The 24,590-nt window shown below is 46.7% G+C and overlaps 1 protein-coding gene across 1 annotated transcript in view; it reads left to right on the top strand.

The window, feature by feature from the left end:
* LOC147427696 (zinc finger FYVE domain protein) overlaps positions 1-24,590 on the top strand; it is a 166,352-nt gene that overhangs the window by 69,781 nt on the left and 71,981 nt on the right. The window contains exons 9-13 of the mRNA XM_086497670.1: positions 924-1,406; positions 1,522-1,683; positions 1,861-2,202; positions 2,348-2,430; positions 2,557-2,661. Of these exons, the coding sequence (XP_086353796.1) occupies positions 924-1,406; positions 1,522-1,683; positions 1,861-2,202; positions 2,348-2,430; positions 2,557-2,661 (1,175 nt within the window). The remainder of the gene's footprint in view (positions 1-923; positions 1,407-1,521; positions 1,684-1,860; positions 2,203-2,347; positions 2,431-2,556; positions 2,662-24,590) is intronic.

Raw genomic sequence — 24,590 nt, 5'->3', positions numbered from 1 at the left:
GGTGGGCGATAGACTATAAACGATAAATAAAAAACTGAAGGGCTGAAAACTAACCCGCGATAGACAAAGGGGGGGGGGGGGGGACAGCGCGAGAGAGAGAGGGGGCGAGGGAGCGGGAGCGCAGGGCAGGGGGGGGGGGCGATAGACAAAGCGTGGGGGGGGGGAGCAGCGCGATGGAGAGAGATGGAGTGGGAGCGCAGGGCAGGAGAGAGAAATGAAATGAAATGAAATGAAATGTTATATTAACGTCTTCAAAAGGCCAAAATGACCTATGAGACCAATCAGTTACAAAATAGTGAATCTAATAGAGAGAGAGAGAGAGAGAGAGAGAGAGAGAGAGAGAGAGAGAGAGAGAGAGAGAGAGAGAGAGAGAGAGAGAGAGAGAGAGAGAGAGAGAGAGAGAGAGAGAGAGAGAGAGAGAGAGAGAGAGAGAGAGAGAGAGAGAGAGAGAGAGAGAGAGAGAGAGAGAGAGAGAGAGAGAGAGAGAGAGAGAGAGAGAGAGAGAGAGAGAGAGAGAGAGAGAGAGAGAGAGAGAGAGAGAGAGAGAGAGAGAGAGAGAGAGAGAGAGAGAGAGAGAGAGAGAAGAGAAGAGAAAAGAAAGAAAGAAAGATTTTTAACGTCTATGTCAGGCCGAAATCGGCCTATGAGACAAATCAAATGTACATGGCGTGTATGTCATCCGTCTATCGGAAAGACAAATGAAACAAAACTGATACAAAACTGAACTGAATGTAGGTAATGGAGTATCTGAGGAGGGATGGGGTTCTATCTCTAGGGGTATATGCATGTCTATAGAGAGAGAGAGAGAGAGAGAGAGAGAGAGAGAGAGAGAGAGAGAGAGAGAGAGAGAGAGAGAGAGAGAGAGAGAGAGACGTTTGTAACCCTTTGGATGAGACTGAAAGAATATTGGTGCATTTTTGCAGTTACTCCGAGCATTCCCCTCCCTCAGGGACGACAATCTTATTTTGAGTTATGCTGCCAAAGCAATAAGTGCAGGGTCATATCCGAAGTATGAGCGCAGGTCATCCACTACAAGCGCTGCTATGAAGTCTAATCGATCTACTATAGGTGGAAGAGGAACCCCCGGAAATACTATGCCACCTTCTCAGAAGGAAAGTAGGCGGCCTTTTCTGTGGGCCACAAGGGATACAGGGAATAAAATAACTCCCAAAGATGTGAATAGAAAGCGAAAGAGCACTGCCCTATCTCCTTCACAAAAAGCTGCATGGGATGCTATATCTGGTGTCCAGGAAGAACGCTCGCATACATCAGTCCAGGAAGGCTTTGAACGACTTGTCCCGTTTACTATGACTGAGGGTTGGGTTTTGACAGGAGATCCTGTGAAGGATAGTGCCGTAAGGGATTCTCATCGTTATGAAAGTGCACCCTGTATCACCTTATTCAAGGTAGGTGGGGTGGAGAAAAATTAGAATTCTATTTTAACGGGGTTTATATCTTAGTTAAAGTCAGTCCGCCTTTTTTATAATTTTTGTACTTACTATTTTTAACTTTTTCATGTAGTCACTTCTTGGCCTGTGTTCGTCTGAAGAGGTTTCTGTCAAGGCATCTGTTCGGATTTGTGTCAAGCACATGAAGCAAATATTGAATTTTGAACAGCTACCTCCAAGTGCATCTTCAGAAGTAGTGGAAAGAGCATTTTATGCTACTGAGGCATTTGTACAGGTGGGAGAAGTGAAGATTTAGACTCAGTTGTTTATTGGAAACTTTGTGGGCTGATATGATGCTGGGTATTTTTTTCAGACATGATGTTGCTGCTGTGTTTGTGAAAATTGAAGAGCATATGGCTCTTAATTGCCATAGATGTTTTTGCTGAGTCAGGAACTTTTATTTTGCTTACAGGCTTTGCTTCATGCGAAGGGGCTACTGAGAAAAATCTTGGGGGGCACTGAGCCTGCTGGTGCGATGGAAGGATTTAAAGATAACAGCTACAGCTCAAATGGAACTGGACAGATTCAAGAGATTGTGAGCAGTGATACTGAATTACCAAGCAACCTTTCGGAGCTTCTTTTCCAGGTGGTTGAGTGGCTAAGTCGAGCAGAACTATTGCAAAGTTTACTTGGCTCTGGTGTTACAGCATCCCTGGATGATGTATTAACCAAAGATGCTGCAGAAAAGCTCCGTGATAGATTAATTTCTGGGGAAAGATACAATATGGCAGTATATTGCTGTACAAAATGCAAGGTTGGTTTGCTATCAGTTTTTCAGTTGAGGCATTGCTAAAAGTGGTCATTACGTAGTTGCAAGAAGTTATACGTACTATTAAGACTTTCAATATGGCGGATTTGCTTAAAGATGTTAACAGGGGCATCTGACACTTTGATGTCAGGTCAATGCATTCCCAGTCTGGAAGGCTTGGGCGCATGCTCTTGTGCAAATGGAGCATTATGCTCAGGCCAGGGTGAAATTGAAGTAAGTCTGTCTTTAACATTCATAAAGATGACCCAGCTGTTGACAGGGCTTAATAATGTCTTGTGTTTCAGCAGAAAAGTAAAATAAGCAGGGCAAAGATTCTAAAATATTTTGGTTGATTTGCAGGCAAGCTTTGAAGCTTCACAAGGATGATCCAGCACCAATTGTGAGGGAAATCATAACGACAATGGAATCAAGCCCACCAGTAGACATTCCAGCTGTCCGCTCCCTGTTAGTTCCGTCCCACCTCTTTTGCACCATTTCATGTTGTCCATTGATCTCCCCCTACTCTACTTGTGTTGAACACTCGTCACACTCTGCTTGCTTTTGAATCTTCAAATTAAAGCCTAAGTGATTAGTTTGGACTCGGTTCGCACCTGGTCACTGCACACTCAGACATTTAAACTCGTTTTGTTGCCACTGATAAAAAGAATCTCTTTGCTTAGCAAAGAGGTTTTCCATTGTCTGCTCGTTGCTAGTTTTGCATGAATAATGGGCGTCTGGATCTGCTAATCTGTGTAGCTCTATCTATGAGAGTCCCCATGCTCCAGTCTCTTATTTCAAGTGTATGTGATCTAGTCCACAACCGGAAATATTTCTCCAAGATGCTATTGATGTTGGCTTTGTCCTTCTACGGTCTTGTTTTGTTTGGTTTTTGTGTGCATGTTTCGATTTATTTCCTTGCTTTGGTGGGTTGGTGTGTTCTGGGACAGTGGAAGCGACCCCATATCTCGTAATACATTGTGCACTGACATATATAATGCATCTCCGTTTGTGGCTCTGTATGGCATAGGTGGCATATCCTGCTAGCTGCTGGTATCCCTCTGAATCTACCAGTCCCAATCTCAAGCTGGTGTGAGGATGTCCATATCTGACCAGTGGCACACCGTAAGCCATGAGATAGATGTGTATCCATATAGCTGGGTCGAATCACAATCCCCTGTGAGTTGGAGAAGATGGGCTCTATAGAAAGCCATCTTCGTGCCCAAATCCTGTGTCGCCTCTATCCATGTCCTCCTGGTGTCCAGTTAGTTAGGTCCTGGCGAATGAGTTTAGTAATCTCCACCCGTGTAAGACACAGCAATGGTGCATCAAGGGAGTACTGGGATGGAGGCAAGCTGTCCATGCTAAAGCCATGTATCTGGAAACATGATGACATCTGTCCATGCTAAAACCATGTAATTGGAACCATGATGACATCTGTGCATCCCAGCATGATGTGTCCCCATGTAAAGCTAACTGTACGGAGGATTCGAGGGCTAATCTGGCATATCGATCTCTGGTAGTATCCATAAGCTGTCCATAAACGAGTCTGATTTGGTAAGTGCCTCTATCTCCATGGGGGGGCTGCGAAGTCCACTCTAGTAATTTTGTGTGGCACAGAGGCCTTGGCTCTAATCAGCCGAGAGATTATAGATACCAAGGGCCTCTCCATACCTCTCCACCCATCCCGACCCACAGAGGGTCCCCAAACCTAAACCCCATAGAGCATAGCTGAGGCTACCAAGGTATCAAAGAGCCAGAGCTTTGTGTGGGGTTTCTGGAACTTAACCTGTGAACACATCCTCTCCAATCCTCCCAAGGCCGCATACGCTCTGGTTAGTCTAGTCTCTGCTGCTCTTTTCGAAGAAAACCTTGGCCCAATGAAGACCACCCCAAGATAAGTGTATGCATCTGTGTATTCCACAGTCTGCTGACCATAGGTGAATGTAGGTGTTGAACTGTGGTGTGGTGTGGTGTTAAACACCATAACCTTGGTTTTGCTCAGGTTTACAGACAATCCACTATCCACCGCAAAGCTATGTAATGCATCCAAATGCCGCTACATACCCTGCTGTGAGTCAAAGATCAACACAATATCATAAGCACATAACAACAATGGAATTCATGTCCTTGCCAGTTGGGCACCTTTTTCACCTTCTCTGTCAATGTAATTAGAAACCAAATAGAGTAGGAGACAATGGACAACCTTGTTTCGCTCCAATAGTGGAGTAAACTAAATCAGATATCCCCTCTAGAGTGTGTATGTGTCCCACCATTGATATATATAGAGCCATGATCCCCCAAATCAACTGAATGGGCACTCCTATCTCCTGTATTTAAGCATCACTCTGGCTATGGGCACCATGTCAAATGCCACAAAGTTATAATAAATCCATCTCCCATGTGCCCTACCCTCCTCAATGATGGCTCTGAGTGTCGGAATTTGGTCAAGAGTGGAGAATCCTCTCCTGAAACCGGCATGTCCCGTTGCCCGTATGCCCTCACTCTCTGCCCATCTACTCAACTACTGCTTAAGGATAGATGCGTTCAACCGTGCCAATGTGTGTCCAATCATAATAGTATGGTAGTGTCCAAGCTCGGTAGGATTACCTACCTTGAAGATAGGCACAATAGTAGACAATCTCCAAGTCTGAGGTAGACCGTCACACATGACACGATTGAACATAACTGCAAGAACCTCTGCCAACATATCTCTAGCATGTATAAAGTGCTTTTTCTACTAGACCATCATGATCATATGCCCTCCTCATCCTCATCCTGTCAATTTCCGTCTTTACCATCACAGCGGTATAGAAGGTACTCGTAGATGGGTATGGCTTAGGAGGATCTGGAAGGGTGTCTTATCTAGGGACTGTATATAAGGATGTTGCATACTGATCCTCACGTCAGGGGAAGTAATCACTGGGGGAGGGGAGTGCTCATAAAAGAAACGCCATGCCTCTCTTGCGCTTCTATTGGAGTATAACTGGTATAAGTCTCGCTCCATCTGAAAGCTAGGAACGCTCGTTTCTTCTGTCGCAGAAGGTGCTGCCCGAGATTGTGATTGATGACCCCTAGGAGAAGATCTCTCTAAAGTTGTGCTCTCGTCTCTCTACACTCCTCGTCATACCAATTGTTCTGAGGCATGCTCCCAGAACGGTGTCTCTAATGAGGCTGAGTGTGTCGGTATGCCGTTGCTTCTACATGACGACTGTAGATCTTCTTTATATAAACATCTGGTGTAAATGTATAGCGGGTATGTGTCCTCCCTCCTGACACTTGGGTTGTATTTTGATGAAAGGAGACGAAAGTGTCAAGAGAGCATGATCGACTACTACACCCACTGTTCTGGTCCTACTGTGAAATCGTGAATGCAGGGGATGAAGCTCGGATGTGCCATGACATAGTCCACTGTGCTGGCCCCATGCTTGTGTGGAAAGCATGTGAAACCAGCTGCTCTCGGAAAATGCTGTGGGCCATTAAGTATGGCATGTGTAGTCGCCATCTTCGAGAGAGTCACATGCTCTATCTGCTCTCTGTCCTCCGAGCATTGAAGTCCCCTAGGAGGATTATGTTGCCATCATTGGAAAACTGTCATATGTCATCGTTTAGGACAGAGAAAGGTGACTGTTCTCTAGGCCCATCATAGACTGATGTATTGGGGGGAAAGTAGCATATGGCAATGTATAAAAATCGGTCTGTGTCGGCCCTCAACCTCACATGTATCTAGCATGATCATCTCTTTGTACAATGTGTAGAAGTGGCTTTTCTGAATAACACTGCTACCCCCTGATCCTCTGCTCTTATGCTCAGATCTCGTGTCAGTCGGGCAGTCTGTCTCCCATCTATATCCCGTCACATGTGGCATCATCGGTTCAGGGGCCTGATGAGTCTTTGAGAAGAATATAATGTCTGTGTCCCAAAAGCTATTCTCAAAGGCGCCCACATCCAGCCTACAAGATCCATACAATTCAAGGCTGCCATCTTCATTATGGTCCCATAGGTCTCGCACCGTCATGTAGAGCGTTGCTCTACAATCATCACCCAACCATCTCTATAGAAGGTCATCTTTCCCTTCTCCCTTGTTGTAATCTCTTGCATCACCGCTCTCATGTGAGTCAACTACGAGAGGGTGAGATCATCACTAAGAAAAATACATGTCTTCTTGAGGGTTAACCTCTTCTTCAAGAACTCCTCCAAGGAGGGGAAACGGAGTATGAGTGCTCTATCCTTTGAGGACTCTCGCGGACCTTCACTCCTCTTGCCCACCCTGGATGCCTTTGTGTGTGAAGGGTTCTCCATCCCGGTGCCCTTACATGTAAGGCTTGTACCCACCTTCTTTGAGGTCATGTTAATGATGATAGGTGTAGAAGAAGCCTCTTTACCTTTCCTTTTCTTGACGACCTCGATCCACTTCTCGGCCGCCTCCGCTTTCTTTTATGTCTTGGTGATGACATCGACCCAAGATGACTTTTTTTTCCTCCTCCTCCTTGATGACTTCTTGTTCTTTGATTGTAATCAGCTCCTCCATCACAAAAGGCTGAATTTCCCCTTCTTCAAGTCACCCACTTTTGGCTTCAAGAAGCTCGCCTTGTAGATTTCGTATGATGGAATCTTAGATGACCAATTTCTTCTCGAGCGAAGCGATCTTCCTACGCATGCAATCTCTTTCTTCACTCCATCTTTGAAGAATAGTGCTCCTTTCCTTCCTCCACTCTTCCACTTCATTTCTTCATTCTCTCATTTCCTTCTCTATTGTCAACATCCTCTTCCGTGTCCGCATGAAGGAGGCTTTGTGAGCACCCGGCGAGGTATGCGTCTTCCTACACCTAACATTTGCACTTCTTCCGATGCTTCCCATGAGAGAGAGAAATGAAATGAAATGAAATGTAATATTAACGTCTTCAAAAGGCCAAAATGACCTATGAGACCAAAAGGTTACATGTGGTGAATCTAATACCAGGTCTCGGTACAAAAAGTACAAAGAACTGAAAAGAAAATAGTGGGAAGGGGTGGGGTGAAAGCTGATACAAAGGGAAGACAAAGGGTGAGCTAATACAATGGAGCTCTCTGATAGTCGAGGCATCATATACATATACATCAATATCCGGGACGGCTCTTATGTCGTGCTAGTATGGTATGGATCCTCTGTCGCAGTCTGCGCCAATATTGAGAGGGCCCTCTCATCCGTGGGCGACGGGACCGCCCCAACTCTTATCACCCAGTCAAGCAGTATGCCTTTGGTACCTCTGGTTTTGTTATGCTGTGGGGGCTGCTCGAACTCCTCTGTCTGTGACTGAAAGAAATCTGTGACCTTCTGCTGTCGCTGGATCTCTCTTATTGTGCCCCTCTTCAAGAGGTCCTTTCTGTGTTTGCGAATCTCCAGTAAGTATAATCCGAGGCATCTCTGATCTTGGTATCTCATGACTATGGAAAGTGGCCCAAACCCCTCTCTGAATAGACAGTGAAAGCGGCCTTGTATCTCATAGTATACTGGGCAATGACATATGTAATGTAGCTCTGTCTTTGGCTCTATTTGGCACACCTGACACATCATGGACTCAGCGGGTACTCCTCTAAATCTACCTGTCTCGATCTCTAGGCTCTAGCTGATGTGAGGATGTGCGTATCTGACCAATAGCACATCGTATCCCGTGGGATAGATGAGTATCCATGTATCATGGTCTGATCACAAAACCATCCTCCGTGAGTTGGAGAAGATGCTCTCTATAGAAAGTCATCTTCGTACCTAGCTCATGTGTAGGTTGTATCCATGTCCTCTTCGTATCCAACTGAATCAAGTCCTGTTTGATGAGCCTGGTAATCTCTGCCCTTGTGAGGGGGATGGAGGGTGCATCCAGAGAGTACTGAAATGGGGGTAGCCGGTCCATGCTAAAGCCATGTAACTGAAACCATGATCCCATCTCTGCATACCAACATGATCTATCTCCCTGCAATGCCATATATATATATATATATATATATATATATATATATATATATATATATATATATATATATATATATACACACACAGAGAGAGAGAGAGAGAGAGAGAGAGAGAGAGAGAGAGAGAGAGAGAGAGAGAGAGAGAGAGAGAGAGATGATGAAATGAAATGTTATATTAACGTCTTCAAATGGGCAAAATGACGTATGGGACCAAAAAGTTACAACATGGTGAATCTGATACAATGTCTGAGTACCAAAAATAAAAAAGGGTACTGAAAAAGGGGTACTATAGAATCCTAAACTGCTAGATGTCAACTAAGCAGCTAGCTGGAAGTGTGTAGGATATGAGTAGGGGGTGAAAATAGTGACCGAGGGCTAATACAACACAATGTGTGTGTGTGTGTGTGCGGGAATATAATGGGTAAGAGTTGATACAAAGGCTAATATATAGGTTGGTACAAGATGAGCAGGGTGTAGAATCCTCAAAAGAGTTAAATGACATGAGATTCATCACCGGTCGCTAGTGATCTCATCAATCTCCTCCATGGTCAATAGTCTGATTGGGCATCGTGCATGTCGGGCCAAAGTGATCTGAATCCTCTGATGCAGCCTTCGTTGATGCTGTGTGGTCCTCCGCAGTCGTGGGCATCGGGATCTTCCTAGCTCGGTTGCTCGATTGATCAGCCTGCCTTTGGTGTGAGGAGAATGTGAGCTCTGCTGTGGTAGGTGCTCCTCCGTATGATGCCCAATGTCCGCTCTAAAGAAGTCTATGATCTGTCTCTGAGACTGGCTAGCCTCTCCTCTCATCTCTCTGTGTCTGTGCAGCTGGAGCAAAAACAGCCCGAGACATCTGTGGTCCTCATACCCCATGACTCTAGAGAGTGGTCCAAAGCCCTCTCTGAACATGCATTGAAAGCGGCCTTGTATCTCATAGTAAACTGTGCAGTGGCATGTGTAGTGCAACTTTGCCTGAGGCTCCATGTGACATAGGGGACATGTCCTGGCCTCTGCTAGTATTTTGCTATAATCCGCAGAGCTGGTGTGAAGATGTGCGTATCTAGCCAATAGCACATTGTATCCCATGAGATAAGTGGGTGTCCATGTATCTGGGCCTTGTCACAAAACCATCCTCAATAAGTTGGAGAAGATGCTCTCTATAGAAAGCCATCTTCATGCCAGCTCCTGTGCCGGCTATATCCAAGTCCTCTTGGTATCTAGCTGAGTCATGTCCTTGCGGATGAGCTTGGTGATCTCGGATTGTGTAAGAGTCAAAGAGGTGCGTCCAATGAGTATTGGAAGGGGGGCAATCTGTTCATGCTGAACCCATGTACCTAAAACCATGATGGGATCTCCCCATATCAGCATGTTGTATCTCCCTGCATAGCGAACTGTCAAGAGGACTCAAGTGCTAGGCGGTCATATCAGTCTCTAGGGAGGTCCCACAAGCGGTGTATAAAGGAGATTGATTTGGTAAGCGCCGCAACCACTAGTGGGGGGCCAACTAGCTCTGCTCGTGATAATGTCGTGTGGTATTGAAGCCTTTGCGCTAATAAGTTGAGAGATCACAGATACCAGAGGTTTCTTCATGTCTCGCCATCCATTAGTGCGACCCAACCTCCCGTGATGGTCCCGCCATATCTGAACTCCATAGAGCAATGCGGAAGCCACTAGAGTGTCAAAAAGCTAGAGCTTCGTCCGAGGCTCCTGAAATTGAACCTGTGAATACATCCTCTCCAATCCCGCAGTGCTGCATATGCTTTGGTCAGTCTAGTTTCTGTTGCTCTCCTCAATGAAAAAGCTTGTCCACTAAAGACCACCCCAAGGTAGATGTAAGCATCTGTATACTCCAGTGTCTCATGGCCGTATGTGAATGCGGGTGCTGATCTCCTGGTCCATTGTGGAGTGGTGTTAAACACCATAACCTTGGTTTAATTAAGGTTGATAGACAAACCACTGTCGTGGGCAAACTTATGCAAAGCATCCAAGTGATGTTGCATCCCCTCCACAGAGTCGGAGATCAACACAATATCATCAGCATATAGTAATAGTGGAATCCATGTCCCTGCCAACTGTGCACCTCTATTACCCTCTCTCTCAATATAGTTAGAAACCCTATCCACTTACATACCAAATAGTGTAGGAGAGAGCGGGCAGCCCTGCTTCACCCCGATACTGGAGTGAACTAATCGAGATAACCCCTCTGGAGTGCGTACATGCCCTATGTTATGGTAAGCCCAACTTGTGGCACCATGTGGGAAACCCCTCTAGCAAGATAAATGATAACTTGGTCCAGTAGCAAGAGGGTGATTTTCTAATGAAGCATTTGCACTTTGAGCATTATTATTGTGTATATACTTTCTCTCTTTATGCTTTTGCAATTGGCATAGCCTAACCCTAATTACCATATCTCTAACCCTAACCCTAACCTTTACACCATGGTTAAGCTAAGGCTTCATCCTCCATGGTCTTACGTTGGTACTCCCATCTCCTGTAGTATGCACATCAATCTAGCTCTGGGTAGTGTGTCAAATGCTTTTCGGAAGTTCACAAAGCTACAATAGATCCGTCTCCCATGTGATCGGCCCTCCTCAATAATGGCTCTGAGTGTCAGAATGTGGTCAAGAGTAGAAAAACCTCTCTTGAACCCTACCTACCGGGTTGCGCGTATACCCTCCCTCTCTGCCCATCTACTTAGCTGCTGCTCAAGATTGAATGCATACAACCGTGCCAATGTGTGTCCAATCATGAGTGGGATAATTCCCAAGCTTTATAGGGTCTCTTGAAGATAGTTACAATAGTAGATAAACACCAGGCACTGTTAAACGTCACTATTAGAAGCTCTAGGAGCAGATCCGTGGCATGTATAAAATGCTCAGCCACTAAGCCATCATGATCTTATGCTCTCCCACTCCTCATCCTATCAAATGCCTTCTTCACCATCTCAGCGGCGGTGAAAAAAGCACATGTATGTGGGCATGGCTTGAGGGAGTCGGGTAGGAACTGTGTAGAGAGAAGACGCATACTGTCCCACGCCACTGTAGAAGTAATGGCAGGAGGGGGAGAGTGCTCATGAAAGAGTCGCCATGCCTCACCTAAGTCCTGAATCAAGAATAGTTGTTATAAATCTTGCTCTAGTCGAGCCAAAAATGCCCTCTTCTTCCGCCGCGCTAGGCGTCGGAAGGCAGTCTGTGACTGTCTATGAGTTATGTCCCCCAAAAGCACCTCCCTTCGAAGTTTCTCGTCTCGTGGCACTCCTCATCATACCAGCTGTTTTGGGGCATGTTCCCAAACGTCATGTTTGCTCAGGCTGTGTGTAGATATGCCTCTCTTGTTGCATCATGCAATGTCTGTGTCAGTATAGTAGTAAGCTCCTTCAGAGGTCACCCTGGCTCCTAGCTGCACAGGCTTCCGTTGATCCCATCTATGCAGACAGAGTTCATCTCTTGTGTAAAGGTGTAGCAAGCAGGGGCTGCTTTTTGTGGTATGTGTGCTACACTAAACTGGAAAGAGATGGTCATCGACACAAGGGCATGATCTACTACCACCCAAAAAGGTCTGGGTCCAACTATGAGGTCCTGGTGGATACTGGAGATAAAGCTTGGCTGTGCCATGACATAATCCACTGTGCTGGCTCCATGTTTGTGTGGAAAGCATGTAAAACCTCTCGCATCCAGAAATCTTTGTAGGCCATTCAAAGAGGCCAATCCATGTGTAGTCCCCATGTCTATCAAGTGCCGTCCATACTCAGTATGCTCCACATCCTGTGATAATCTAGATAGGCCCATCTTTGCAACATCCAGCTCTCTGAGCATCTCCTCTGAAGTATCATAAAAAACTGTGTGATGATGGGTAGTCCTAGCGTTGAAGTCCCCTAAAATGATGATGTCACCATCTCTAGAGAACTCCCATACGTCATCATCCAAAATAGAAACGGGGGACTGTCCTCTAGGTGGTGCATATATTGACGTACTGGGAGGAAAGTAGCAAATAGCAATGTAGAGGTGTCTGCCTGTCTTTGCCCTCAATCTCACCCACATGTACCTAGCCTGTTCATTCCTGTGGGCTATATGTATCAATGGCTGCACATCCTCCCTAAATGAAATTGCCACTCCCCTTGGGCCTAGTCCTCAATGCTCTGATCGAGTCTCTTGTCTACAAGTTGTCTCCCATCTGTATCCACTGACATGTGGCATAGACTGCTCAGGGGCTTGATGTGTCTTAAAGTAGAAGGTATATGTCCCTCCGAGTGAAACTATCCTAAAAGCACCCGCATCAAGGCGTAGAGGTCCTTTACAATTCCAAGTAGCAACTTTGAGTGTGGTCCCACAGGTCTCGCGCCGTCATGAGGAGCGCCTCTCCATAATAACCAATCTTCCGTCTCTATAGAGGGACAATTTTGCCTTTCTCTCGGGCTGTCCTTATCTGAAGCATAGCTTCTTGCATATGAGCAAGCTGTGAGTGTGAGGTCGTCCCCAAAGAATATCCCCTTCTCGTTTAGTGTAGGACGCTTCTTCAAGAAATCCTTCTTTGCTTCCATGGAGGGGAAGCGAAGGATCGATGCTCTCTCCCTTTGAAGTCTCACCATTTCCTTTTCTCCTCTTCCCCCACTCTCCATGCCTTTCTGTGAATGGCCTCACTACCCATCATAATTAGAAGTTCTTTGACTTCTCCCTCCACATCATCATGGTCTTTTAGACCGGTCACTCGTACATGTAAAGCTCTAGCCTTCCTCCTTTTCTCTTGCTCTAGGGTCATGTTGATGGTTGTGGGAATGGGGATGGCTGTTAGTTCTTTTTGTTTCGCTTTCTTGGAAACTTCTATCCATTTCTCGGCCTCATCTACCTTTTGCTGTAATTTCGTGATTACATCTACCCATGATGACGCCTTCGCCTCATGTTGCTTCTCTTCTTCTTTGATCTTCCGCACTTGTTCTTTGATGACTTTGAGTTCCTCTATCATCGAGGGCTGGATTTCTCATTCTTCAAGTCCACTCCCTGCTCTGGTTTCCGCAAGCTCTCGCTTGAGGGTTCAGACTTCCTCCAGAGCGCTTGGCTTCCACCTTAAAATCTTCTTTCTCCTTTTTCCATTGCTTTCCCTCATTGAAGACCATTTGGATGAGGTTGGCCTTTTCTTTCCACCATTCTTCCATCTCCGTTTTCCACTCTTTCATCTCTTTTTCGACATGTGTTATCCTCTTGTTCGTGACCATGAATGTTACCTTCGTTACCGTCGAGGGAGACTTGCACACAGGTGAGCTGCTCTTGGTCTCCATTGCTTTGTTGCACGCAAGAACCCAATCTCCTACGCGAACCTTGGCTGCATATGTGACCTGCCCACCCTTGCAAACTGCCTGGCTGTAGATAGTAGGTAAAAGATTTGTGCCCTTAGTCGTGTGAATCTCTATCCTGAAAATGCTAAATTTTGAGCGCTAGAGTTGAGCAACAAGAGAGGGAGAGAGAGAGAGAGAGGAAAAAACTGCATGCAAGACGTACGAGCTATAGGTGAATCTATCTTTGCTACACATGTGCGAGCCCTGCTGCCCTGTGCGTTTGCTGCTGTTCACCTTTGTGCCCTATCTCTGCTCTGAATAGCCCTTGCGTCACCCATTTCTGCTCACGAACAACCACGTGCGTGACCTTACCCACCTCGCGACCAACCCCTGCGTCACCTGCTTGTGCTCTTGAACAGCCATTGCGTCACCTATTTTTGCACGCGAACAGCCACCTACGTGACCTAACAGTGCTTGCGACTAGCCACCTAAGAGAGAGAGAGAGAGAGAGAGAGAGAGAGAGAGAGAGAGAGAGAGAGAGAGAGAGAGAGAGAGAGAGAGAGAGAGAGAAATGAAATGAAATGTTATATTAACGTCTTCAAAAGGCCAAAATGACCTATGACACCAGAAAGTTACAATGCGGTGTATCTGATACAAGGTCAGATTAACAAAATAAATTAAACTAGGATAACAAAATATAAATATAAATACTGCGGGATCCTAAACTAAGCAGTACAATGTGAAGACAATATGGGAGGGGAGTAGAGATCCATCTTCATCTGCACTCTGGACGACGAAAGAGTATGGCTTGAATCTTTTTCCAGAGAAATGTAATATTAACGTCTTCAAACCATAGTCACATGGGGACGGGGATGGGTCTTGGGGACGTGACGGGTCCCAGGGACGGGGACGTAGAAAAACAAGGGACGGGGGACAGGCCAGGGGACGCGCATTTAAAAAAACTTGTTTATACCAGCATGCCCATGTGAAGTTGGGGGAGGAAGGGGGATGAGAATCCATGGTGGGGCAGAAGGGAGGAGAAGGAGAAGGGCTTAGAGAAGCTCCGGATCCATCTTGAGATGCCATAGATATTAGAGAAAAATTAAAATGGAAGCTCGGAGATCCGGAGAGAAGGAGAGAGGGGTAGGATTCAAGGCTCCAAAGTCTCGAGTTCAAGAGGAGGAGAGATGGGAAAGAGAGGGGAAGGAGAGACTCGAGAGGGGAGGGCAAGGCTCAAGGCTCAAGAGTCAAGCTTGAAGCCCTTGGCTATGTAGTATGTAGTATGACTCATGAGGCCTTGGCAACCTAGCTTGAAAATGTGTCCTCCTTGGGCCTATTATATAGAAAGACCCCCCTAGTGAAACGGCCACAAAACGGCTCCGTTTTTAACTTTTGAAATTTGAAAAAGTCCCCCCTGGCGCCCCCTGCCCGCGTCCTATCCGCACCCATCACCGGGGACGCGCTGTGAGGGACGTCTGAGCGTCTCATTCCCGTGTCTCGTCTTCCATCCCCGCGTCCCACGTCGCGTCCCCGCTGTAAAGGCCCCCATCCTCGGGTCCCTTGTTTCTATGCTTCAAACGACCTATGAGACTAAAAGGTTGAGAGAGAGAGAGAGAGAGAGAGAGAGAGAGAGAGAGAGAGAGAGAGAGAGAGAGAGAGAGAGAGAGAGAGAGAGAGAGAGAGAGAGAGAGAGAGAGAGAGAGACTCGTGGGTTGTTGGAGGCGACTTCAACAACGTCGAGAGCGATTCTGATTGACGATCCATCACACCTCCAGTTCTTTCATTAATTTCCCCCGATGAGCAGCCAGCTTGGGATCGATTTCTTCTAGCTATTTAAGGTGTTGACGCCTGGCACATTCCCTCTTTTGGTCACCACCCTGCTACACTTCATTACTCGTGGGGGTTTCAGAGACAGCAGGGGAGATTACTAGAGAGACTTGATCGTTTTTACATTGGCCCTTGGGCAGCAGCTCTAGGTGGATTTACTACTATTTGGAGAGGGACCAGCCTCTCAGATCATTTCCCATCTCATTGTTTATCTCCTTCACTAGATCCTCTGCACAGAGACGAGGCTGCCGCATCCCTGACAGTGTTCTCACCACTGAAGTTTTGCAGCAACAGATTCGTGACTTATGGTCCACGGGTGCTTCTTATTGTGGTCCCCCTGGAGAGTTCCTTGCTCATTGCATTACTCAGTCTAGTATTTACTGTCGTGATCAGATTGCTATTATTCATCGTCAGTTGAGAGTACGCGAGTCTGATCTTCACATTCCTCTTGGTTCCACACAGCGCTTGCTTGAAGAGTGGCCTCAGGATGCTTATCTCGCTGCTAGACAGACAGAGCTCACAGAGGAAATTCGTCGCGTACAGGAGGCTAGGTCTGAGTTCACTCATCATGCTTCAGTATCTCATTGGATAGCTAAAGCTGATCGAATGAATAAGGCCTTCTTCGCTGCGCATAAAGAGCGCCCTGCTGGCACCACCCTTCGTACTTTGTGCGATGCTCAGGGGACACTTCATATGCATCCTGATGTTATTCTTGATATGTCTGCAGATTATTTTGAGGCATTGTTCACTGCTGATATATGCACTACTGAGGTTTTACTTGCCCGTGAGTAGATTTGGCATCACACCGGATGCCGTGGTACAGACACTATGGCCGAGATCTTGTTGGCACCCTTCACACTTGCAGAGCTTCATGCTGCTATCGAGAGTCTAGATCCATCCTCCTGTCCAGGAGAGGATGGCCTCACTAGAGGTTTCTTTTTGACTTATTGGGATGTATTGCATATACCACTGCTTCGCGGTTGTCAGGACATCTTTGCATCAGGATATATGCATCCGGATCTTTGCTCAGGTCTCATATCTCTTATTCCGAAAGGGGGTGACACCACTCAGCTCCGCCAGTGGAGACCTATTACCCTACTCCCTTCGGTCTATAAGATACTAGCGTTACTGATCAGCCATCGCTTGCGACCGTTCTTACCAGATATTATTCATACTTCTCAGACAGGCTTTGTCATGGATCGATGCATACTGGATAATATCTTCACTTTTTATGAGGCTGTAGAGTGGGCCAGATCATCTTCTGAACCTCTCGCTTTTTTCATCCTTGACTTCGAGAAAGCATATGATCGTTTTGAGTGGGACTTTCTCGAAGGATCATTAGCCCGGATGGGTTTCCCTTCGAGATGGATCACAGGCATTTCCGCTCTTCAAGACTGCCAGCAGTGCTATTACTATTGGTGGTCGTGTCAAACGCAGTTTTGAGCTTTCTCGATCTGTCCGTCAGGGATGTCCTTTAGCAGCATATCTGTATCTGTTTGTCGGAGAGACTATGTCTGATTTTCTTCGTGCTCAGAGTCATGCATTTCGTGGCTTGACCATGCCAGTACCTTCAGCTCCGGACCTTATCGATCAGGAATTTGCTGATGACACTATGCTGATGTTGCGCTATTTGCTAGCAGCTCTTGATGCCATGCGGGAGGCCCTGGAGGTTTTCTGCATTGCCAGTGGTGCACGCATTAACTGGCATAAATCCTATGGGTTACTGGTTGGCAGTGATGACATACCTACTTGGGGGGTAGCTGATGGTTTCACATAGTTGTAGCCGGGTCAGACATGCAGATATCTGGGCTTTCAGGTTGGATGTGACGTTTCCTCACAGCAGCAGTTTGCACCCGTACTACAGTCTATTCGCAGGAAGCTATGTGATTGGTCTTCTCGTCATCTGTCGTTGGCTGGCCGTGCATTGGTCGCCAACCAGGTCATTCTGGCTACAGTATGGTATACGGCCTCTTGTTGTATGCTACATTCTGGAGTGATAGCTCAGCTCCGCAGACTAGTGCGGAACTTTTTATGGAGTGGCACAGATGGGACTACTGACACTCGTGCTCGAGTTCGTTGGTCCACGATTATTCGTCCTAGGTCAGAGGGAGGTCTTGGCATTATTGATCCAGAATTACAGAGTCGCGCCCTTCTTACCAAGCTTATTGTTCGGGTCTTTTTCCCGACCAAGAACCTTGGAAGATGCTTCTTCAAGCCGCTCTTTGCACAGCGACTCCACGCCTCGGCACTAGAGATGGTCATACTTGGCATACACGGTATTGTTTTCTCTTTACAGATGCCCCCTTGTTCACCAGCACTCTCTCACCCTTCATCCGATCACTCCGTCAGATTTGGGTTTCCATGCGAAGAGCTATCATACGCTCACCTCCCTCATGTCGTGAGGAGATTGAGCACCAGCCTCTCATTTGGAATGATGCAGTTCTTGATTCTTCGGTTAATCCACCCCGTCAGCTTGAAGAGAGGACTCACATTGATTGGGTTGCTTGGGACACTGGCCCTGCTGCCTCTATGCGGTTGTTTCATGAGACACGTATGTTGGATGCAGATTTTGTGGCAGAACATTATGACATTGGTCGCAGGGTGACAGAGAGACTGCTTAAGATTGACTCCGCCGTTCCTTCGCAGTGGGACGTAGTCATGCGAGGCACGGTTCAGATGCCTCCACATAGTGGCTGGGAAGGTCTCTTTGCTCAGAGCACTCTCTTATTAGTTCGTTTAGACAACATGCTGTTCACAGTTGATACAGACTACTCTCAGGGGATTCATGCTAGATTGACATATGCTACCACCTCTCCGCACCTTGTCTACCCCGGCGCTCGATGGGAGGCCATACGAGTAGTTGGCTCCCGCGGGAAGCGTCGTTGTGTTGACCCCCGTTTCGCATCCGCTGATGCCGCCCTTTGGAGGCTTTGGGTGTGGGAGGGTCGTGCACTATCTCAGCTTTATTGGGACCCAAGAGAGTGGCATTGGCCTCACTCTAACCCCACCGGTGCACCTGTATCATTCTTTGAGTACACTGTCAGAATTGGAAGATTAGCATTGATGCGACAGTTGCCAGAGCAGCCCACTCGTATGCGTTTCTGGTTACATTCATGCCTATCTACAACAGTTTTGGTCAGCCAATTGGGATTTACATGCGGGTCGTCGTATTTCTTTTTTCATGTGGATGATTGGACATGCAGGACTTCCAATTGGGACTTGGCTAGCTACTATGGGTCATGATCCGTTATGTACTCGATGTCCTTTGAGACTACATGAGTCCCCTGCACATTGTCTATGGTCATGCTCCTCTTCCCATATAGTGTGGCTAGCAGTTTGCTTTTTACTTAGTAGAGCCGATGTTCAGCATGGATTTCTCACTTGGGGATCTGCCTCATGGTTGATGCCAATGCCCGGACCGCATCTTTTCTACGAGGGCTCAGACACAGATCCAGCTCTTATGCTTACCTGGACTGGTTATCGGCGAGGGACTTTGGCTATGTTACCACAGATCGCTTGGCAGGGGGATCCTCAGACACGTGATGAAGTTTTTTCAGTCATCACTAGCATTACACTATGGAATGTTTGGAGAGCTTGCTGTCTTCACATTCTCAGTGCAGCACCACAGCTCCTTCAGGATATCCTCACTGCCATTTGGCTGGACATCATTCACACCCTGATTTGGCAGTGGGATTCTTCCTCAGGTAAATCTAGAGCAGCCGAGGCTCGTCGATTTGCCTTCCTTCGAAGTTGGGCCCGATCACCACTCTTCTTCACACTTACAGGTGGCCAGATTACATGGCATTATGCCCCCCCCCCCCGAGTGGTTTCTCCTCGACTCATCACACAGACCACCATGAGATTGTTCTAGTCGAGTTGTCACTATAGTGGCTCTCACCCTTACATTCAGCTTGTACACCCCACGTGATAGGCTATTTTGGCATCCGCTGGGGATTATATTGTACTCAGTAATATACAGCCCTGATTTTCACAAAAAAAAGAGAGAGAGAGAGAGAGAGAGAGAGAGAGAGAGAGAGAGAGAGAGAGAGAGAGAGAGAGAGAGAGAGAGAGAGAGAGAGAGAGAGAGAGAGAGAGAGAGATGAAATGAAATGATATGATATATTAACGTCTACAAAAGGCCAAAATGACCTATGAGACCAACTGATTACAATGATGAGTCTAGTACCAAGTCTGGGTACAAACAAAGAAAACTACAAACAAAGAAACGGATAGGAGTGCTACCGACTCCTATGGGTGGCTGGTAGGCTGATCAATGGTATCAGGCCATGAAGGTACAAAGTGGGGATAAGTGTCACCATGATACAATATAGCAGTAGCATGAAGCCTATCCTGATCGACACTCTGGGTGTCGTGCTAGAATCCTGTGGATCCTCTGCCGCAATCTCCGCCGGTGCTGCGTGGCTCCCCTCCCCAGTCGCGGTCGTCTCGATCTCCCTAACTCTATAGCTCGATCAATGAGAGTACCGCTGGTGTGTGTATGGGTGGGAACCGAGCTCTGTGATGATGGTGTCCCCTCTGCCTCTGTGGTACTCAGGCTGAAGAAATCTGAGATGCGTCTCTGAGACTGTCTCTGTCTTTGCCCACTCAATAGAGAGTCTCTATGTCTCTGTATCTCAAGTAGGAATAATCCGAGACATCTCTGATCCTGATATCTCATGACTCTATCTAACGAGTCAAAACCATCTCTGAATAAACAATGAAAGCGTCCCCGTATCTCATAGTAAACTGTGCAGTGACATATGTAGTGAAACTCTGTCTCTGGCTCTGCATGGCATAACTGACATATCCTACTGTCTGCTGGTATGCGTCTGAATCTACCTGTCTCAATCCCAAGCTGGTGTGAAGATGTGCGAATCTGGCCTATAGCACATCGTAACCCATGAGATAGATGTGTGTCCATGTAACTCGGACGTATGACAAATCTGTCTGTCGTGAGTTGGAGAAGATGCTCTCTATAGAAAACCCTCTTCGTACCCAATTCCCGTGATGGCTCTATCCATGTCCTCTTGCTATCAAGCTGGATAAGATCCTGCCGAATGAGTCTAGTAGTCTCCATCCGTGTAAGAGCCAAAGATGGTGCATCAAGAGAATACTGGAAAGGGGGCAGCCTGTCCATGCTGAAACCATGCCTCTGAAACCATGAGCTCATCTGTGCATACCAACATGATGTATCTCCCTGTAATGCCAGCTGTCTAGATGACTCAAGAGCAAGCCTGGCATACCTGTCCCTGGTGGTGTCCCATAAGCTGTGTACAAATGATACTGATCTGGTGAGAGCCTCAACCTCCATAGGTGGGGCAGCCAGCTCCGCTCGTATGATGTCATGTGGGACTGATTCCTTGGCTCTAATCAGCCTAGAAATCATAGATATCAAGGGTCTCTCCATATTACTCCATCCAGCACTGTCAACAAACGGTCCCCAAACCTCAACCCCGTAGTGCATAACTGAAGCGACCAAAGTGTCGAAAAGCCAGAGCTTTGTTCGAGGTTCCTGGAACTGAACCTGCGAACAAATCCTCTCTAAACCGCCTAGGGCTGCATAGGCAAGAGTCAATCTAGTGTCTGCTGCCACTTTCAATGTGAACCTCGGTCCACTAAAGACCACCCCAAGATATGTGTATGCATCAGTATACTCCATATTGTCCTGCCCATATGTGAAAGTAGGTGCTGATCTCCTAACCCACTGTGGCGTGGTATTAAATACCATGACCTTGGTTTTACCAAGGTTGACAGACAATCCACTATCCTCTGCAAAACTATGCAATGCGTCCAAATGTCTCTGCATACCATCTGGTGAGTCTGATATCAACACAATATCGTCCGCATATAATAAAAGAGGGATCCATGTCCCCGCAATCTGAGCACCTCTATCTCCACCTCTGTCAATATAATCAGAGACCTCATCAACATACATACCAAATAAAGTAGAGGACAGTGGGCATCCCTGTTTCACTCCGATAGTGGAGTGAACTATGTCAGATATCCCCTCTGACGTGCGTACATGACCCATCACTGAACTGTACAATGCCATAATCCCCCATATCAGCTCTGTGGGTACCCCCAATTCTATAAGCCGACGCATCAATCTGGCCCTCGGTACTGTGTCAAAAGCTTTGCGGAAATTCACAAAGCTGCAGTATATCCGTCTACCATGTGCTCGACCCTCCTCGATGATAGCTCTGATGTAAAGACATGATCTAGTGTGGAGAAACCCCTCCTGAAACCAGCCTGCTTAGGTGCCCGTATGCCCATAATCTCGGCCCAACTGCTCAGCCTATGCTCAAGGATGGATGCATATAACCGTGCCAATGTGTGTCCTACCATCATAGTATGGTTATTCCCCCGTACTGTGGGGTCTCCTGTCTTGAAGATAGGTACAATAGTAGATAATCTCCAAGACTCAGGGAAGCCCTCACACATGACACAGTTGAATAACCGTGCAAGCATCTCTGCCAACAAATCCCCAGCATGTATAATGTGCTTTGCTACCAAACCCTCATGAACCTGTGCCCGTCTGGTCTTCATCCTGTCAATGGCCTCCTTTACCAACTCAGTGGTAAAGAAGGTGCTCGTAGCCGGACATGGCTGTGGTGGATCTGGTAGTGGTGGTTGTCCAGGTACAGTGTATAAAGATGCTGCATATTGCCCCCATATCTCTGTAGAAGTAATCACTGGTGGAGTAGACTGCTCATGGAATAGACGCCAAGCCTCTCCTGAATCTCTACTAAGGAAGAGCTGATATAAATCTTGCTCCATCTGGACCAAGAAAGCTCGCTTCTTCCGTCGCACTAGTCGTCGTGTAGCAATACGAGACTGTCTATAGGTGATCACTCCCAATGTAAGCTCCCGTTGTATCTGAGCTCTACTCTGTCGACACTCCTCATCATACCAGCTGTTTTGAGGTATGTGCCCAGAACGACGTCTCTGACCAGGTTGAGTGTGTGGGTATGCCTCTGTCGCTGCCCCATGTAATGTCACTATCAGCATAGATGTTATCTCCTTCACTGTGTATACTGGCTCTGTTGTGCATAAAAGCCTACGTATCTCCTCTGCATAGACTGAGTCAGTCTCTTGTGTAAAAGTATAGCGTGGATGTCTACCACCCCGTGAGGCCTGAGATGTACTGTACTCAAAGGAGACTGATAATGTCAAAAGTGCATGATCTACTGCTATCCCTACAGGCCTGGGCCCCACTGTGAAATCCTGAATGTGAGAGATAAAGCTCGGATGTGTCAAAACATAGTCTACAGTGCTGGACCCATGTGTATGTGGAAAACAAGTAAAACTTGTAGACAATGGGAAGGTCGATAAGCCATTCAGTATGGCTAAACTGTAAGTAGTCGTCATCTCCCTCGGGTATCTCCCATACTCTGTATGTTCTCTGTTGTGTGAGCATCTCTCAAGTCCCATCTCCTCTGGCTCTAACTCTCTAAGCATCTCCTCTGAGGTGTCATAGAAGACCGTCTGTGAGCTGCCTATACGGGCATTGAAATCCCCTAGGAGTATGATGTCTCCATCTCTGGAGAACTCCCAGATATCATCATCAAGTATAGAGTAAGGAGACTGTCCTCTGGGTGAAGCATATACTGAAGTGCTGGGAGGAAAATAGCATATGGCGATGTACAAGAAACATCCAGTCTCTGCCCTCAGCCTCACCCACAAGTATCTGGCCTGATCATCTCTCCGAACTATGTGCAGTAGTGGTTGGAGCTCCTCTCTGAAAAGAACTGCTACACCTCCTGATCCTCTAGTCCCATGCGCAGATCTGGTGCATGTCCGGCAAGCTGTCTCCCATCTGTATCCTGATATGTGCGGCATCAACTGTCCTGGAGCCTGATGAGTCTCTGAGTAGAAAACAATGTCTCTGTCTCTGAAGCTGTCCTCAAAGGCCCCCACATCGAGTCTATACGAACCATTACAGTTCCAAACCACCATCTTGAGAGTGGTCCCATAGGTCTCGCACCGTCATGTAGAGCGGTGTTCTGTAATCACTACTCGTCCATTTCTGTAGAAAGCTAACTTTCCCTTCTCCCTTGCTGCTATAATCTCTGGCATGACCTCTCTCATATGTGCAAGCTGTGAGAGCGTAAGATCATCTCCTAAAAAGATGCCTGTTTTCTTGAGGGTTGGCCTCTTCTTTAAAAAGTCTTTCTTTTCTTCCATAGAGGGAGAGCGCAAAATGAGAGCCCGTTCTTTTGAACTCTCCCCATTACCTTCACTCTTCTTGCTCACTCTCCAAGCTTGTGTGTGCGAGGGCTTCTCTACCCCCATCATGGACATGAGGCTCTTCACCTCTTGGTCCACCTTATCTGAATCTTTTAGGCCGGTCACTCTCACGTGTAGAGCGCGTACCCTTCTTCGTTGTTCCTCCAAGTGTCTTGTTGATGATGTCGGGTGTAGTCGGGATTTCCTTGCCCTTTCCCTTCTTGACAACTTCAATCCATTTTTCAGCCTCGTCCATCTTCTTTTGCGTTTTGGAGAAAACCTCCAACCATGAGGTCTTCTTTTCTCCTTCCTCCTTTATTTCTTTGACTTGTGCTCGAATACTATTCAGTTCATCGATCATTGATGGCTGAATTTCTCCATCTTCAAGGCGTCCTCCCTCTTTGGTTTCGTCGAGTTCCTTCCTAAGGGCTGAGATGCTACCGTTTAAAGCTTGAATTTCATCCCGGAACTCCTTGCGTTCTAGTTCCCTCGCCTGTTCCTCCCTCTTTTTCCATTCAAAAATTAAATTCTTCTCTTTCTTCCACTCATCCATGTGGGCTTTGCATTCTTTCAACTCCTTTTCAATGGTTGTCATCCTCTTGCTTGTGACCATGTAGTGCGCCGCCATCCTTCTTGCCTTATTTGTTTCACTTATCTGATTCACTTTCCAATATATATATATATATATATATATATATATATATATATATATATATATATATATATATATATATATATATATATATAGAGAGAGAGAGAGAGAGAGAGAGAGAGAGAGAGAGAGAGAGTTTTAACGTCGTAGGAAACTATCCCAAGAGACCTTAGAGATCTAGCCGACGAGGAATGAACTCAAGACCTGTTATTCAAGAGGGAAATGGCATAACCAATCTACCACACTTGGGTGATAGAAAGGTTATACCATTTTCCTCTTTTTATTAACGCCCACACAGACACCCGAGAAGAAGAGAGTTTTAATGTCATAGAGGGAATTGTTATAACCAATCTACCACACTTGGGGGGGGAAGAGAGAGAGAGAGAGATGATGATGATGATGTATTTACGTCTTCGGGGGGCCAAAATGACCCATGGGAGCCAAAATCTCATATATGAGACTCCCCCCTTCCCA

The sequence above is a fragment of the Adiantum capillus-veneris genome, chromosome 23 (assembly GCF_014529385.1).
Source record: "Adiantum capillus-veneris isolate H3 chromosome 23, ASM1452938v2, whole genome shotgun sequence".
Classification (NCBI taxonomy): Eukaryota; Viridiplantae; Streptophyta; class Polypodiopsida; order Polypodiales; family Pteridaceae; genus Adiantum; species Adiantum capillus-veneris.
The sequence above is the reverse complement of the archived record's forward strand: the minus strand, read 5'-3'. Positions and strand labels throughout refer to the sequence as shown.